The 17,948-nt window shown below is 38.9% G+C and overlaps 1 protein-coding gene across 1 annotated transcript in view; it reads left to right on the top strand.

Moving 5' to 3' along the window:
- Positions 1-12,090: 12,090 nt before the first annotated feature.
- The window catches only part of TfIIFalpha (transcription factor IIFalpha), a 175,224-nt gene continuing 169,366 nt past the window's right edge, over positions 12,091-17,948 (top strand). Inside the window, exon 1 of the mRNA XM_090386086.1 lies at positions 12,091-12,198. Within this exon, the coding sequence (XP_090242212.1) occupies positions 12,172-12,198 (27 nt within the window). The 5' untranslated portion in view covers positions 12,091-12,171. The remainder of the gene's footprint in view (positions 12,199-17,948) is intronic.

Raw genomic sequence — 17,948 nt, 5'->3', positions numbered from 1 at the left:
CATGGATTACGAGCAGGTAGGCCCAGAAACATTACACCTGATGTTGAGGAAAGGGTGTTAGAAAGAACAGAACAAAATCCAGGAACTTCGACAAGCGTAAAATTGGCCACACACTGCTCATAGCAGTGTGTGGCCAATTTTACCTTGCCAATCACTGTACCCCTACTATATCCAGCATGTAAAAAGGTCTCACCAATACAGACTACTCTCCCAGAGTGAACATCTGGCAGTAGATGCAACAAGTGTGTCCTGAACCCCCAATTTTTTAATATTTTGTTCACTAATGAAGCTGGGTTTACTCGTGATGGTATTTTTACTTTTCATAACTCACGTTTGGTCTGATGAAAATCCTAATAAAATAAACGAGCATTACATGAGCAATGTTTCTCATTGAATGTCTGGTCAGGACTACTAGGAGACCGTCTAATCGAACTGCACTTTCTGCCAAACTGGCTAACAGCAGAGATGTGCCGTCAGTGCAGAAGAATGTTCTTCCAGACCTTAATGATAATGTTCCAGTTCAGTAATGTCAGAACATGTGTTTTATGCATGTTGGTGCGTCGGCACATTTTGCTCGAGTTGTGACTCTGTATCTAACTAGAAGGTAGGGTCAACGGTGAATAGGTAGAGGTGAGCCTGTAATGTGGCCTCCCATATCACCAGACTTAAATCCTATGGATTTTGCTATCTGTGGTCATGTAAAAAGCTTGGTGTACACTTCTGACATTAACACAGTTGATGAATTGTAGCATCGGGTTGAAGGAGCCTTTCAGCAAATCAGAAATGACCCAGGAATGCCTGAGAGGATTCACAACTCAATGCAGAGAAGACAACAAAGCTGCATACGGATGCAAGGACAGCATTTTGAACACCTTTTGTAACAGCCTGTGACATGTAATATCTGTAAAATCCTTTGGTTTCAACACAACATCTGTAATGTTGTGTTGAGACCAAAAATTAAAAATGTATTATCTGATATGTTTAATAAAACCACCCTTAGGATTAACAGCTTTCTGTTAAACTAGTGCTTGCATAGTCAGTGGCTGATCTTAACAGAAAATGTGCATTTTCTCGAAAATGGTTCATTTGCAGCCCAATGTTCACTGGGACTTTTTTGCTTATTTTAGTTTGTACTTTTCACCTTATATATCCAGAAGTCTGTATAACACATTATATCCAGAAGTCTGTTTGCTGGATAAAACACCAGAGAGTCTGCAGCAGATAAAGCTATGACCCCTGTGGAGACTGAATAATCCACCTGTTGTGAAAAAAAGAAAAGAAAGTCATTTAAAAGTCCTGTCGATACCGATTTCAAATCCAGGAATTTTTCTGTATTCAGAAGAACGGAAGCCGGCCAATATATATATATATATATATATATATTTTGTTGTTTTTCAATTCTTTAACATGTCAATGTGAAAATAATATCTTCGAACATGTACTGGTGGAAATATCGAATGTAAGTCGGCCTCGTGGATAGCACAGGTTAGATATAACCTCTCACCTACAACTAGGGGGTAAAGAGTTGAGTTCAAATCTCAATAGCAAGAAGAATTTTTATGGTTCCAATGTGACTGAGTTATTCAGTTTCAGAGGTGCATCGATTTCTCCAATAAACTCGTGCTTTTCGCCCACCAAACAGCAAATCAGATAAAGATCATATGCAGTTACAGATATAATATGCTGACGCCTCATAGATTTCACAGATACATACTCTACCTCCTAGAAGTTTGAAATCAGTTTCAAATCAATCTTTTCATTTTTCTGAGTTCAGTTTTTTTTTTTTTTATTAAAATAGGACCAACTTGTTTACCAGTTTTTATTAAAATATTTTCTATTGGGCCTAAAATCAAAAAAATTAATAAATATTTAAAAAATTCTATAATCGAGAACATTCCAGAAAAGTACAGAAGAGTCCAGAATGTCGTAGAAATTTCTAGAAGATTCCTAAACGTTGCAGATTATTCTGTAATATTCTAGAAAGTAGGAGTATTCTTGGATTATAGAATTGTAGATTCTAGTGTTTTGAAATAATATAAATTGAAGAGTAACAGCTGTAACTTATAAAATTGAACAACTATTCAGAAAAGGTGTTTGGGGTAAGTTTTGTATATTTCGTAATAAACATGGCAATAGTAAAGAACTAGCTGTTGAAAGAAGTGCTATTATAACTCTACAAAGGACGTGACGTGCACACAAATGGTTTGTCCCACAAACCATTTGTGTGCACATCACGTTGCATATCACATGACCACAGTTGTGATTATAAATGCAGCAGAACAACCTTTGTTTTTTTTTTTTTATAATGTAAACCCCAAACACGAGAGATATTTGGGGTTTCCAAATTAAGGATCAGTTAAGCGTACAAACCGTAGCAAGAATGGGGTAAAGGAGTGATCTAATGGACTTTGAACGTGCCATTATAGTAGATGCAAGACTTGCTGGACAAAGCATCTCTGAAATGGCAGTTCTGAATTTTTCACGCACCACAGTTTCAAGTGTATCGACAATCATGCAATGAACAGAAAACATCCTATCAGTGGCACTCCTCTGGAAGAAAATCGCTTGTTCATGAGAGAGGTCAGGAGGATGGCTAGAATTATGCAAGCACACAGACGGGCCACGGTGTCGCACATCAAGTCAGGCCGACTGGGCTAGCCGGGTGGGTAAAGTGCCTGCCTGGCAACCCAAAGGTCGTGGGTTCGATTCCCGCCTCGGGCTTGGATCAAAGTACTGCAAAAACCTTGGGAGGTGCATTATGGCCACAGGCCTATGCGCTATAACTACCAAAAAAAAAAAACATCAAGTCAGAATACAACCTTGGTGGGCAGAACAAAATATCGCAACGGACCTCTAGTTGCGAATGGGCTACAACAGCCAATGGCCACATCGCCTACCTTTGTTATCAAAGAACAAGAGAGTATGCCTCCTGTGGGCACAGCCACACCAGCACTGGACTATCGAAGATTGGAAAACAGTTGCTTGGTCTGACGAGTCGAAGTTCCTGGTGCATGTTGATGGAAGGATCAGAATTTGATGAAAACAACATGAATCCATGGACTCCTCATGTCTGACAACTAATGTGCAAGGTGGTGGGGGTAGTGTTATGGTGGGAATGTTTTCTTGGCACAGGTGCATTAATACCCATAGATTCACGTCTGAATACCACATCGTTGCTGACCAAGTGCAGGCGCCTCCGTAGCCAGGTGGGAAGGAGCAACAGTGCGTAGCACACGCTTCTTGATTAGACCGGGGTTCGAGCCCGTCACCACCAAATACGGAAAATGCGTAAAGATCAGGGAATGACCACCGCATATTCCCGGAGCAATATGGCCTTAGTTGCTAATGCTCCTAAAAAAAAAAAACCAAAACCAACCAAGCTGACCAAGTGCGATGTTCAAGTTGACAGTTTATCGTCAGTCATGGTTACTTCCAGTAGGATAATGTGCCAGTGCACAAAGCTCGAATTACTATGGAATCATTCCAGGAAGATGACTTCTTTGGTGCAGTGGCTCGCGCATTCCAGGATCTCAATCCTGTTGAACATCTTTGGGATGAGCTGGAAAGGACTGTAGGCCTCACCTCCGTCGAATCTCAAGGAACTGCGTGACGCAATCTTGTTCAATCCATGCCTAGATGAATTCAGGCTGTTTTGAAAGCTCAACAGACTACTAGGTAGGTGTACCTAATAAAGTGGCAGTGTATATTGTTCTGATGGTGGTAATGTTTTGGGCATCAGTGACTAAGGCCATATAGCTCCATGTATAATGTCTGTAAATTGCTTGGATCTATAGTATGTTTTTTGGATGAAACACGTGACTTTCCGAGAGAAAAAACATGCCTTCCTCGCCTGAGGCAGACTCAGCTACATTGAGAAAAGGGATCAAAAAATTAATTCATATTGACAGGAGTCGAATTCAGGTCTGTTCTATCTGGTTTAGGGAGAATGGCGATGATTCTACCAACTGTGCTCCCACGATGGCTGGGTCTATATTGTTAGGTTTTTTTTATAATATAATTTGTACTATCTTCGCACATGGGCGATACAAGGGTTTTCTTAAGGAAGGGGAACATAGCAGTGTTCCAGGGAATCTAAACTATGCTCATGTAGCAGTAAAAAAAAATTAGGCCATTTTGCTCATAAAGGGGAAAATAGCCTAGTCTTCCTATGCGAAAAAGCTATTGGTTACCCAATCAGGAACATCAAGAGCCAGCATAACAGTCTCACTTGCCCCTCCCCCCTTTTTTTTTCTGTAATTTATGTCATTGGCTTAGCGCTATATATGACGTTTGGGTTCAGAGAAGCAATCATCCCCTGACACTTTCTATGCTCCTGTCCACGAAGTTTTAACCGAAACAGCGTTCTTGGAAATGGTACGAATTTCACATAATAGTATACTACTTGGGAAACAATCCTTTTTTTTTCTTTTAGTGCTGGTGTAACAGTGAGCAGCTACAGCCATAAGTAGCTGCTCATTGGATCAGCTGGTGCACGGACATTGATACTGTCCAAATGACAATTATATAAAATGAAATGTTCTTGGGAGACTTTAGTTCCTCCCTTCCCTGCACATACAGTAGGAGCCTATGACAGACAAATCATAGCGATTGCTTCACAATGGGAGTTAACTCTATTTTGTTGCCTTTTGTCAACTTGTACAACAGGCAACCTTCAGGGCAGAATGCTCTGATCCCAAATGAGTTAGTTATTGTTAGTGACTCAATTGTCAGCAAAATTGGAAATATCTTTTACAAAAACGATAGGTGGAATTGCACCAGGGTAGGTCTGCCAGGGCAAAAGTTGTGGCGTCGAGCAGATATCTTTTAAGGACACAAAAGGTGATATTGTACACGTTGGCATCAATGACATTAAATGTAAGAGATATGCAGATTTCCTTACTAAGTACAGGTCAATTGCACAAAGTTGCAAGTAGGGTTAAATTTGAAATTATCTGCAATCGTGCTCAGGCACTTTAGGAAGAAGCATATGATGAGTGCCTTTTCAATCAAGTCGGCCGTGGAGAAATTGTGCAAGGCTCATGAGGTAGAAATTTTCGCAGCATGGTCTGTGCTTGTTAACACACAGCGGGTGGAAAAGGCCCGGGTTCAATTCCCGTCGATGACGCGAGGTACTTTAATGAGCTTTTTCACTCCGTGGCTGAGTTGGGCTCAGACGTAGATAGTTTTTTTTTTTTTTTTTTTGCTTTATTTTTTTCTTTGCTTTTTTTATGTAAGAAATTAAGAGTGACCTTAATATAATAATTTGAATTTTTTTGTGGTAGTTAACAGGAGGGATTGCTTCTAAAGGGATGGGGTTCAGTTAAATAGAAAGGGTGAAAGAATATTTGCTGATGCTATGGTCGGAAAACTGCTAGCTTGGGGAAATTCACCGACTAATAGATTAACAGTAGGCATTGGTGGAAACGATTCTTGCACTGGAACTGGAATGAGCAGAAACCTGGAAAGTAAGTTTCTGGGGGTTTCAGGAACTGCTATGAGTCATTGAAACAAGTAAATACATGGACTGTGTTAGAGTCACTAAGAGTAAGAGCAGGTGCATGTATACTTGCATGTACAACAATGCTAGCAGTATAGTAAATAAATTTGAAGTGCTGGTCAAGACATCAAAGGCAAATATTGTTGTGATATCAGAGATGTGGTTCACACATATAAGGAATGCAGAATTGGAATTTGGGGAGTATGATATGTAAAAAAAGGATAGGAAGGTAGGAGTTGTTATGCTGTTAGTCAAGATACGCATAAAATCTAAGAAAGTGCATCCAGTTGACATAGATGGACTGCAATGTTCAGTCAGTTTGGTGTGACATAAGCACTGGGAAAACCAAGTTAAGAGTAGGAGTGGTATAGGCCTAATGACTCTAATGAACGACTGGTACAAAGAAATAAAGTGGGCGAGTAAATCAGAATGTCTTATAATGGCGGATTTTAATTACCTAGATATAGACTGGAACTTGTGGTTGGTCACTTGCACATTAGCAAGACTTTTGTGAATTTATTGGATTCTTGTTTTCTACAGCAGTATGTTCGAGAGGCAACCAGAGGGAGGAATACAGTGATTATTCTTGCATTCAGAATTTTCAGATAAAGGAACTACTAGGTGGCAGTGATCGCACTGTATACTGTTGTAGGATTTACTTAAAGATGCAACTACCATCAGGTGTAAAGGGAAGGGTTTTTGCTTTCATATAGGTGACTACAGTAGTCTCAGAGATTTTTTAAATTCTGTATATTGGGACCAACTGATGATGTTACCAACAGCAAATTCTAAATGGGAAGTATTCAAGGAATTAATCTTGGATGCTACTAGGCTTTTCATACCAATTTAGAAATACCGTTCAAGATTTAAGCCCAAATGTATGTCAGATGAACTAATGAGACTCGTGAGCGAGGATAAATGCATGGGAGGCATATGAATTATCAGGCGACACAAGACTATGGTAGATATAAGCTAGTGTGTAATCAACTCACAAAGAAGTTAGGCAAGCGAAGGCAGAGAATGAGAAATCTTTGGCAAAGGATGCAAAGAAAAACAGCAACGATTTCTTTACTTAAACTCTAAAAGGAAGGCGATGAATCAGAGTGGTCTGCTTGATACCGATGATGTTTAGATGATCCTGCTCAGATAGCTGAAAACTGAATGAGTATTTTGCATCTACATTCACACATGAAGAATTCCATAGGGAAGTGGAGAACACAAGCTTATTAAACTCTAACAGGGAGCTAAATGATTTTGTAATAACAAAAATGGAGCAGAAATTGTGAAACAAAATATTCACCTGGGTTGGATGGGATCAATCCAGTTATATTAAGGACGCAGCAAAGAAAGTAGGCAAACTCTGTAACTGAATTATGAGAGCATCGTTGGATTCATGGGAGGTTCACACAGACTGGAGGTCTGTAAATGTATCCCTGGTAACACGGTGGTATCGTCGCCATGCTCCCCACACCGGGTGGAAAAGGCCCGGGTTCGAATTCGGTCAATGATGCAAGAAACTTTAACGGGCTACTTTTCACTCCATGGCTGAGTTAGTCGGTCTCAGGCGTAGATAGCAAGGTTTTCGTCCAGCAAAACAGGCAAATCAACTAGAGAACACACGCAAATTACAGACATAATACATAAATGAGTATATATAATCATTTACGTGAGAGTCTATTATAATAATTTGAAATGTATCTCAAATTCACAAAACGGTGATCAACGGCAACACGAGTAATTACAGACCTGTAAGTTTTAAGTTCTGTTCGGGAGAAAAACGGAGTCACTGGTTAAAGAAACATTGTATGATCATCTAGACAAAACTGGAGTAATAATTCTGATACAGCATGAGTCTGTTCAGGGGAAGTCTTGTCTGACCAATTTGATTGGATTGTATGACGTGGTCACAAAGGAATTGGATGTAAAAAATAATTTCAATATGATATACTTGGATTTCAGAAAAGCTTTTGATACTGCTCCACGTGGAAGATTGTTGTACAAATTGGAACAGTATGACATTAAGGGAAAGTTGCTACAATGGATAAAAGGATGGTTGAATTGCAAAAGACGGAGAGTGGTAAACAATGGACGATGGTTCGTGGACTAATGTTATTACTTGAGCCCTTCCCCTCAGGGTTCGATGTAGGGCCTATTGTTGTTTTGTATATTTGTCAATGATATTGATGGACGTATATCAGGCTTAATGTACAAGTTGGCAGATGATGCAATGGTTGGCAGGGTTCTTAATGACAGTGTACTACTGCAACAGGATCTAGAAAAGTTGGGCAGATTGGCTGAGAAGTGGCAAACATTGACACATGTAAAGTACTACGTATGGGTAGCAGTAACCCTAGAGAAATGTACCAACTGTGTGCTGTTACACTGACGGCAGTGGAGAATGAAATTGAACTGGTGGTAATTGTGCAGTCAGATATGAAGTTTTCTGAGCAGTGCAGACAGGCTGTCAATGATATACTGGAATTTTTCTAGGAGCGATAGCGATAAGGAAGTGATTATCCCCTTGTATAAGACAATGGTCAGGCCACACTTGAGTACTGTGCACAGCTCTGGAGGCCTCATTTTAGGAAGGATGCAGAGTTGCTAGAACGAGTACGGTGAAAGGCAACAAGAGTGGTGAATGGAACAAAGGGGATGCTTTTAGTGAGAAAGGCTGACGTTCTGGAAATTTGATCTGGAGACTAGGCACCTACAAGGTAAACTGATTGATGTGTATAAAGCTTTGAATGGATTGAGCAGGCTCGATGCTGATGGGATTCTTTCTCTTGCTCAGACTGAACTTGAGGAAAAAAGAGTTGTCTAATAGATGTGCAGAAATTTACCCGCCGGCTAGAAGGAAATCTGTTGATTGCTGGAACAAACTTTCATCTGTCGTGGAAGTTGATAGCTTGAATAAATAGAAGGAAGAAGTGCACAAACGTTTGAAGCGAATAGTTGGATAAATGTTAATTTTTTTTTTTCTTGACTGATGCTGAATAAGCTTGCGTTCTTACATCATATGCTTCTACTAATGCTAATGCTGTTTGCATTAGTAGAATTTTATCATTTGCCAAAACTAATGCTAACAGCATTAGTTTTGGCAAATGATAAAAAAAAAAAATCATAAAAAAATGAAGTAAGAAAGGAAACATATATAGCATCTTCCAATCAAACAAAAAAATTCCTTCCCATTTCATCTATTGTCCGTTGAATATATTCAGGCTATCCACTTGCACAACTGCAGCTTGTTAAGCGATCAACCGTCTGTTTGTAAAGGCAAACTTTTGCACATCTATTGTGCAACCGTCCTTCCTTAATTTGAATTGACAACACTTTGTGTACCTAGTCTGAACAAGAGGAAGTATTCCATTATTCGAGCATGCTGAATTGATTCAAAGATGAATGGATTGAGTATATTCTTTCTTGAATTTATTCAGGCTTCCACAACTGCAGAATGTTTAGGAATGAACACGCCTATTGGCTCACGACAAACTTTTGCACAGCCATTCTGAAACCATCCTTAATTTCAATTTATAACACCTTATGTCTGGACAAGAGGAAGAATCCCATCATTCGAGCTTGCTCAATCCATTCAAAGTCTTAACCACCGCAATCAGATCGCCTCGCTGGTTGTACTGATACTGTTGTACCGAATTTCAGCATTATTTTATTACAGATCATGTAGGCAGCAGTATCGTACACTGATGTGCAAAATTTAAGGACTAGTCAGATTTTCACTTGGAGCTTCTCATAGGAATATCCTAGATATGCAAAGAGCATACCAAAGGAATCTCGTGAGGTACAGGAATGATGAAGGAAAAAATACCGACACAACAACGGAAACAAAACGGTACAGAGGGACTTTATTCAAAAATGGCAACATAGCACTGGCTGCCATGATACAGATGCATCACTGCCAAAGAGGGAACACAGGGAAGAGGTGGTCATCAGTAGGAGTTATGGCCACCTCTAATGTCGATGCAGGCTTTGCACCGCCTGTCCATCCTTAAAACAATGTTGTTGATAAGTTCTTGCGGTAACATCGTCCATTCCTCTATCAGTGCCATCCTTAGCTGGTGAACATTTTCTGGTGGGTGTGGTTGTGCCGCTAGGCGTCTCCCCAGAGCTTCCCATTCCGTTCCGGCTATTTAGATCGCCGGAACGGGCAGGCCAATCCATACGAACAATGTTCTCACTTTCTAAAAGCATATCAACAGCTGCAGTGCGATGGGGTGTGGTGTTATCCATAAACTCGAACTCGGGGAAACCTCGGAACAGACGCACATGGGGAAGGATTACCTCAGTACAGTAGCGTGCACCGGTTACAGTACCGCCTTCCAGTATCTGGAGTTGTGTACGTCCACCCAAAAATACGGCTCCCCAGACGAGAACACATCGACCTCCAAATCAATCCCTTTAATTGATGTTTGTGGGGTGATACCGTATGACAACCTCTTGCAGTTTAGCTGACGTCCAGAATCGCTACTAAGACTGAATCTACTCTCATCAGTAAACAGTACCTTAAGTAAAGATTTTGTGGTTGTAACCTTTATAAATAATGTTGGTCCTTAAGTTTTGCACAGCTGTGTAGTTTTGCTTGTGTTCACCAGGTTCTGCGATGAAGTCGTAAAAACAGTAGCATAACCAGCGCTAGAATGGACTGGAGCTTAAATCATGAACACATTTTATTATTATTAAAAATAAGATATTTTAATAAGAAGTTCGCTTCTTAAAATTTTACATTTTGTTTTTTTTTTGATTATTACACACCTCTTGTGGGAGAATGGTTTAAAACTATTGTAATATCTTATTTTGTTCAGCAAAATTACATATTGCTTTAACCTTAACTTAATATTGTGATTATATTGTTACTAAAGTGCCTATTCAAAGTAGAGTGCTCGACAAAATAACAGAACACGTATAAAACCTGTTGCAACTCGTGCAATTTGCGGTGAAGCATGAAAAAATTTAGTACAGTGGTATATCCCAGAATATCAAATGAGACAGCGAGAATCTTCGTACAATGAAATGAGACAGCGAGAATCTTCGGACAGGTATAAAAACCTTGAGAATTTCCAAAAAGGTCACATTAGAGAAATCGATACAAGATGCGCGAAAATATGGTTACATGATATCAGTATGGCGTCTGATCCCCTCCAACGGCTAAACTGTCCTGACAGCAGTGGACCACGCTCGATATAAGGATGTCTATAAAATTCTGTGGTAACAAATTTTATTGTTCCACCAGCGCAGATGTTAGGTCATCAAGCGACCGAGTAGTCTGTCAGCGTACAATGCTGACAGACAACTACATTCCACAGATGTTTCATTTCATTTAAGTCTGGTGATTGGGCCAGCTACTCCCGTTGTTCGACATCTTCAGGTATAAGATGTTCCTCCCCTCCACTTAAGCTTTATGTGCAGTGGCGTTGTCGTGCATGAAAAGGAAATCTGGGCCAAATACGCCCATAGGGTATTTGGCCCAGAGTATTAGTTCTCGGTACTTCTTCGCAGTTATGTCACCTATCAAAAACATGAAGAGGGGAGCGGCGGTTGATTATTATTCTTCCGCATATGAGAACATCGCTTCCACCGTAAGTGTCTTTCTATCTGATGTTGGATGTGTGGAACCTTATTCTTCGTTGTCTTCGGGTGAAATAACTCCTAGAGCCTTTTTGTAGGCTAATGTTAGATAACAGAACTGTATTTCGTTTGTCAGGCGGAGTCATATGACTGCGGTGGTTTGGGATTAATGGGATACAAATCACTGACTTCCTTGCTTAGAGTCCACTTCAAATGGGCCTTCTTAACACAGTCCGGTTAGAAATGTTTTCACCTGTCGCCGCAGCAACTTTAAGAGACAGTTGATGATATCACATCGTAGGGAACATATTAGAACCAGATGATCTGTTCTGGTTGATGTAATCCTCTGGGCCACCTTGGCCAGCTCTTTTTGTAATGGTTCCTGTCTCCTGAAACTTCTTCTATAGTGTCGAGACGCTGCCGTCTGACATTAAGCCAACGTGCCTGCGACACTGCCTGGCTTCAAGTCGTCGAACGGCTGGTCATCTCAAAGAATCACGTAAACGATGATGAATTGCCGCAATGAGTACTGGTGATGTGGCTAGCCCACTCAGTGAGCCAAAAAAAACGGAAATTAAGTGATGTGGTCAAAACCTCTTTTTTTTTATAGGGATGAAATTTTGCATAATGTGCGACTCCATAAGGTTGTAGATCGATTTATATTGGATACTCGGAATTGGCATGCCAGGGTGCTATTATATCAAAGATTCGCCTTCGGCGACACTGCTTACAGTAAAATATTCTTGAAAAACATTTTTTTTTGTTAATTTTGTCGGGCAAGTTATTTATATGGTTGAGAGGTCTTATATGAAAAGTGAGCCATCTGGCGACACTTGTCCAACAATTAATAAAGGGCAGCGTGTATAGTTTGATGTGGCCGAAGTTGAAATACTGTACTGTTATGGATCGTTTCATGAATTTTTTAATAAGCCACGAAATGCTATTGGAATAGTTTCCGTGAATAGATGAAAATATTCTTTGATTTCTCGTTGCTTGTGTCAAATGACTGATTGACTATAATATAAATATATATATATATATTTATTTATTTTGTTTTATTTGTTGTATATTTTATCTCTTATGCAAGGGAATTAATGATGGCTGGACATCAAGTTTTTCAGGTTTGTGATTTTATTTTTATTAAAAGGATGTGTTTTTTAATTTTTATTCATTGTCTTTGCGATGAATTTTTTTGTAGCATTGTTAGATTAACTCCAAAGTGCATACAGAGGTGTCAAATCTCCCAATTAAATTTACTTTTTGTAATTCGGAAACTATTAGTAATAATTTGCCATTATATAATTTCAATATGGTTGGAGGCCTTGACAAGTGCAGAAATGTATTTTTTATATATATAGGTTTTTTTTTACCCTGCACATGTGCATTATTGGTTATTAATTTTTTTTCAGCTTCTGAATTTAGTGAACTTCCCTGTGTATAAGTTTAGAACAGGTTCCCCCCTTCCAGAATAGCGGCGAGAAGAGGAAGAAGGCAGTGACATGTCTATCCCGCTATGGTTTTATTGTTAGTTAGCACTAGTAGAGGCATATGATGCAAGAAAGCAAGCTTATGCAGCATCAGCCAAAAAAAAAAAAAAAAAACTTCCACTTCACCCCTCCGTTTGTTCGAAATACCTGTACAGCTGAGCCTTAAATTTATTTAGGTTATCAACTTCCACAACGAGGGATGGAGGTCTGTTCCACCAACCAACTACCCGCTGGCTAAAGACAAATTTCCGCACATCTATCCTACATCTGTCTGTCCTCAATCTGAATTTATGCCCTCTCAGGTGATTATTCTGAGCAAGAGGAAGAATCCCATCAGCATTGAGCATGCTCAAACCATTCAAGGCTTTATACACCTCTATCAGATCACCTTGCCAGTGCCTAGTCTCCAGACACTGTAATTTGCAGAACTTAAGCCTTTCTTCGTAAGAGCAACCTTTCCATTCACTAATCTTGTTGCCCTTCTCTGTACTCGTTCCAGCAGCTCTACATCCTTCTTGAAATGAGGCCTCCAGACCTGTATACAGTACTCAAGGTGTGGCCTAGCCATTGCCTTTTACAAGGAAATAATCACCTCCTTATCCCTGCTAGAAAAATTCCTGTATAGCTACCCTTGCAGCTTGTCTGCACTGCTCAGAGAACTTCATATCTGCCTGCACAATTACCCCCAGGTCCTTTTCATTCTCTACCACTGTCAGTGTAGTACCACAGAGTTGATACGTTGCCCTGGGGTTGCTGTTTCCCATATGTAGTACTTTACATTTGTCAATGTTAAACTTCATTTGCCACTTCTCAGCCCATCTGCTCAACCTTTCCAGATCCTGTTGCAGCAGCATAGTGTCAGTAGTGTCCTTAACAACCCTGCCAACCTTTGAATGAATTTTCGCATTATCATCTACAAACTTGGACATTAAGCTTGATATACCATCATCAATATTATTTATAAATACAGAAAACATTAATGGACCCAACACTGAACCCTGAGGGACTCCACTAATAACATTAGTCCACGATAGTTAGGGTGTTTATTCCCCCCCCCCCTTTGCTTTTACAATCGGGAAAGGGCTGATCTTTAGAATAGGGTTCACCTCCAGACTGCCTCAGTCTTAGGGTTTTTATCCCCCCATTCCTGCTGTTTTAAAATAGTAAAACGAGTTCCCGATTTTAAAACAGCGGCGAGGGGAAGTTCAACACTTAACTAACACTAAAACCATAGCGGGTTAGGCATGCCAATCACTGCTGCCTTCCTCTTCTCGCCGGTATTTTAATAGGAGGACCCTGTTCTAAACTTTTACCAGAAGTGATTTAGAGGATAATGCGAAAATTCATTCAGCAGCCGATGACTGAACAAATAATATTCAGAGATAAAAGTGATGAGGAAGGAATTTACCATACTACTATTTACCATGAATAACTAGTTCGCCATGAACCGTTTGGTTGAATTGACATTGAAAGAGAACTGTCACAGATGGTAGTTTATCTGGTTCATTCTTAGTATGAACTATAGAAACTACAATCGAAAGTGGGATCGTTTCAGTTTGCTTTTGATCAGGATGCACTCTTTTAATTTTTACAGTTTATTATGAAAAAGCCTTCAATGAAACAACGATAAAGTTTGAAGTAATTCACTTTTTGTTATTGTTCAACAAAAGAAGTAAGCAAGCACATTCAACTAGCTGGTCCATGGCAAACGTCTCAAAAAATTAAGGTTGGCTTTACTTTTTTTTTTTTTTTTTTTTTAAATGCTGTTTTCAGTATATTTAAGCCTCACTCCTAAACATGAGGCAAAGTTACTACAAATAAAATAATGGTATTCATGATGGTATTGTGTGTGTGTGTTTTTTTTTTATGAAAACCCCAAACACGAAAGGTATCAAAACCTATAGTACTTAGTACCGTGCATGGGTTGAAGGAGAAGTATGGGGAGAGGGGGATGCCGGAAACTTTGCTCTAGAGACTAAACATAGGTTTCACCACTTCAAGCCTCCAATAAGCAAAGTGGTGGTATTTCACCGGTTGATGAAAGTCATTACCACCTTTTCCTCAGATAACACACACACACACACACGGGAAGATAAATTGAAAAAGAATGGCTGCAGGAATTTGCTTTTAGCCAGAGAGTGACTGATTGTTGGAACAAACTACCATCTGGTTTTGAATAGTAGTCATGTAACCAAGAGGAAAATTAGTTTTTGTTATGCTATTTGAAGAGGTATTCTTTTGTTTTGCAGGTGATTTTTATATAATGAGTAGTATTGTTAGTTTGTAAGTACCATATTTTCTGGATGACAAGATGCACTGAACCATTAGATGCACATAGATTTTAAGAGAATCGTGGGGGGGGGGGAAATCTTATTGCATATATTTGAAATGCACTTTCATAAGTAATGGTGTCATTTTCTTGGTAGGAGGACTGACAACTTTTCAGGTGCTCAATTTCCACAATCTTTGGCATAATTTAACACTTCCAATTCAAAGCCAATAGTGTGCAAAACCTCTTCTGCTTTGTACCCATTTTGTCAGGACTATAAATTTTTAAGAAATTTAAAACTATCAAATTGCATGAAATGCAGAAACATGAACTACCAAAGAGATGCTTTTTTTTTTTTTTTAATAATCTTTCTCCACTGGTTGAAAGTATTACTGATAAGGTAAATCGAATGTACATCTTAACAGGGAGAAATGTGATGTTGGTGTCATGTTTTGAAGGTGAGGCAGGACTGTTGTAATTGTTTCCAGAAAACATTTCTGGAAGGAAGTAGGCTTCCATTGTATTTTTTTGTGGAAATAAAGAACGATTTCTACTGAGATATTATTATTATTAGCCAATTGGTGCAAAGAAGCCTGATGCTTATGCTGCACCAGCCAAAACAAAAAAAAAAAAAAAAAAAAAAAATTCAAGAAAGGAATCACCAAGAAAGAGAAGAATGATGATATAATCATTCTTCTTTTTCTTGGTGATTCCTTTACTTGGATATGCTAAGCAGTAAGCAAGGATGGCCAACAATTTCCTGTCATGCCACTTAAGGACACTTCCAGAAGCTATTGGAATTGATAACCCTCCCACAAATGATCCACACCACCACCACCAAATATTTTTGCTAGCTACTGAAAAGAATTCCTGTGTATGCTAAATGTTTGTACTAAAAATTTAAAGTTTTATGTTCATAAAATAAATTTAATATTTATTTTATAAATTGATGTCAAAGAGGACCTTGCACAGATGAAATTAATGTAAAATGTGGTAAAAATAAACTGTGGATTATTGCCATGATGCAATCCAGTTAGTTTTTGGCAATAAAAGTGGAATTTAAATTGAATATTAATTTCTGATCTTTTACGTCATGTATTTCATATTGGTAGATTTACCATAAACAAGAGCTGTGCATGCCTCAGGGTTGGGCACTCCTGCAACATACAATCTCGTTTGGGGTGGGAAGGAGCATGCAAGATCAGAACATGCAGGGAAAATTTAGGCAACATTTTCCAGAAAAAATGCTGTGTCCTGTGGTTTGGCCAATACAGTATATGAGGTGTGGCAATAAAGTTCCTGGACTGGTGCAGTTGCTGCCATGTTTGATGAGTTTAAAAATAAATGGGAGTGGCATGTTGTAGTTTCTCCAAAAGAAAGTAGTACAGAGATTGTTCAGTAGGCTGACAGATTGCAAGTAAAAACTAATTTTGTTAGTAGCATTAATGTTCCGTGTCATGATTTTGTAGTGGAGTAATGAACAAATGTGAAATTTTGCATTAAATGGGAAAATCTGCAATAGAAACATATGAAATGTTAAAAAGTTTATGGGGATGAAGCATTAATTTGTACCACTGTGCTTGAATGGTATAAGCCAGCATCCCAAACTTTTTCAGTCACGGAACACTTTTCATCTCACAATATGTTTATGGAGCACTTACAAAACACAAGTTTAGCGTGAGCCAAAGAACTGTTTGCTAATATTTTTACATACGGTGCACTGTGCATCAGGAGCATCTTTATTTCCAACACACGTAAAGCCGAAATTCAAATAACTGATATCATACTTTCATTTGGTCATTTATTAGTTGGTTCCCATTTTTTCCCTTTGGATTTTTGGGGAACAAAAGGCTGTGATTGTTCATCCTCACTTTGAAGTGTGACAATATTGTGCTCATTTTCATTGACCACAGTTGCACTACTAGAAGTACTTGCTTCTCGTTTTAAAGTTTCTTTTTTTAACCAAAAATCTATGGTCATTTATTTTAATAATAATATTTTGAAATATTGATAATTATCAAAATAAATTTATACAAGGAAGTGAGTTTAGTTATGATATCGGTTCGCTTCCCCCTCTTCTTCAACCCATGTACTCCAGGCTAAATCACATACAAATGGCATATTAGATCACTACATTGCTACTTTTTTATAGATGTCATTACCTCTATGCATACGCTATACAAAAGTCTGTGAAATAAAGTGTTCCACTTTCTGTCTGATTATTAGTCTATGTCAGTATATTCATAACAGAAGAAAAAAATTGTTAAAGAATATAATGATACAAAAGCGGTGTACGCTACAAATATGCAAAATTTATTTATTTTATTTTTCTAATTATTAATTACGATTTTTCATGGAACACTTGTTCACATCTCACGGAACACAGTTTGGGAAACACTGGTATAAGCAGTTCAAAGATGTGAGGATGTTCGTGATGAACCAACAAGTTGGCATCTGTCTACCTCTTGAAATGAGGATAGAGGTGCAAAAGTTTGGGAAATTGTGGCAAAAGTCAGCATTTGACACTCAAAATGATGGCTGACGAGTTGGATATCAATAAGGAGGAAATTCGTCCACCATTCTGCATAATATTTAGGGAAAGGCTGCAAAATTTGTGCCGTATAGCCTCACAAATGAGCAGAAGCAACAAAGAGTGCCATCATGCAAAGACTTCATCCAGAAATGTCGAGACAATCCCAATTTCCTTGACTGTATTATCACTGGAGATGAGTGTTGGGTGCTTCGGTACAACCCGAAGACAGTGTCAGAGCTTGCAGTGGACTTCAAATCATCACCATGGCCAAAGAAGTTTTGTTTAGAAGTCCAGGATCAAGACCATGCTGACCATGTTTTTTTACAAACAAACACATCCTGTTTGTCCAAAAACACAATCACAAGGAATGTGAAGAAGGGGGAAAGGCGATGTTGTGTTCTGTGTACAGGTGCTTCAGTTGTCTTTGAGGTGAGGCTGCAATTTCAGAAGAAAGCTTCATGTTGCATGTCAGTGCTCCTGCCCATTCGGCACTTGTGAAGACATGGCATTGTACAGATTGTACTGAGGAAACACAGCATTGTACAGATCAACCATTCATCCTATTTTCCTGATCTAGCATCA

Source organism: Mastigoproctus giganteus, chromosome 12, assembly GCF_048544385.1.
Source record: "Mastigoproctus giganteus isolate SK-2022 chromosome 12, ASM4854438v1, whole genome shotgun sequence".
NCBI classification, from domain to species: Eukaryota; Metazoa; Arthropoda; class Arachnida; order Uropygi; family Thelyphonidae; genus Mastigoproctus; species Mastigoproctus giganteus.
This window is presented reverse-complemented; position numbering and strand designations above follow the sequence as displayed.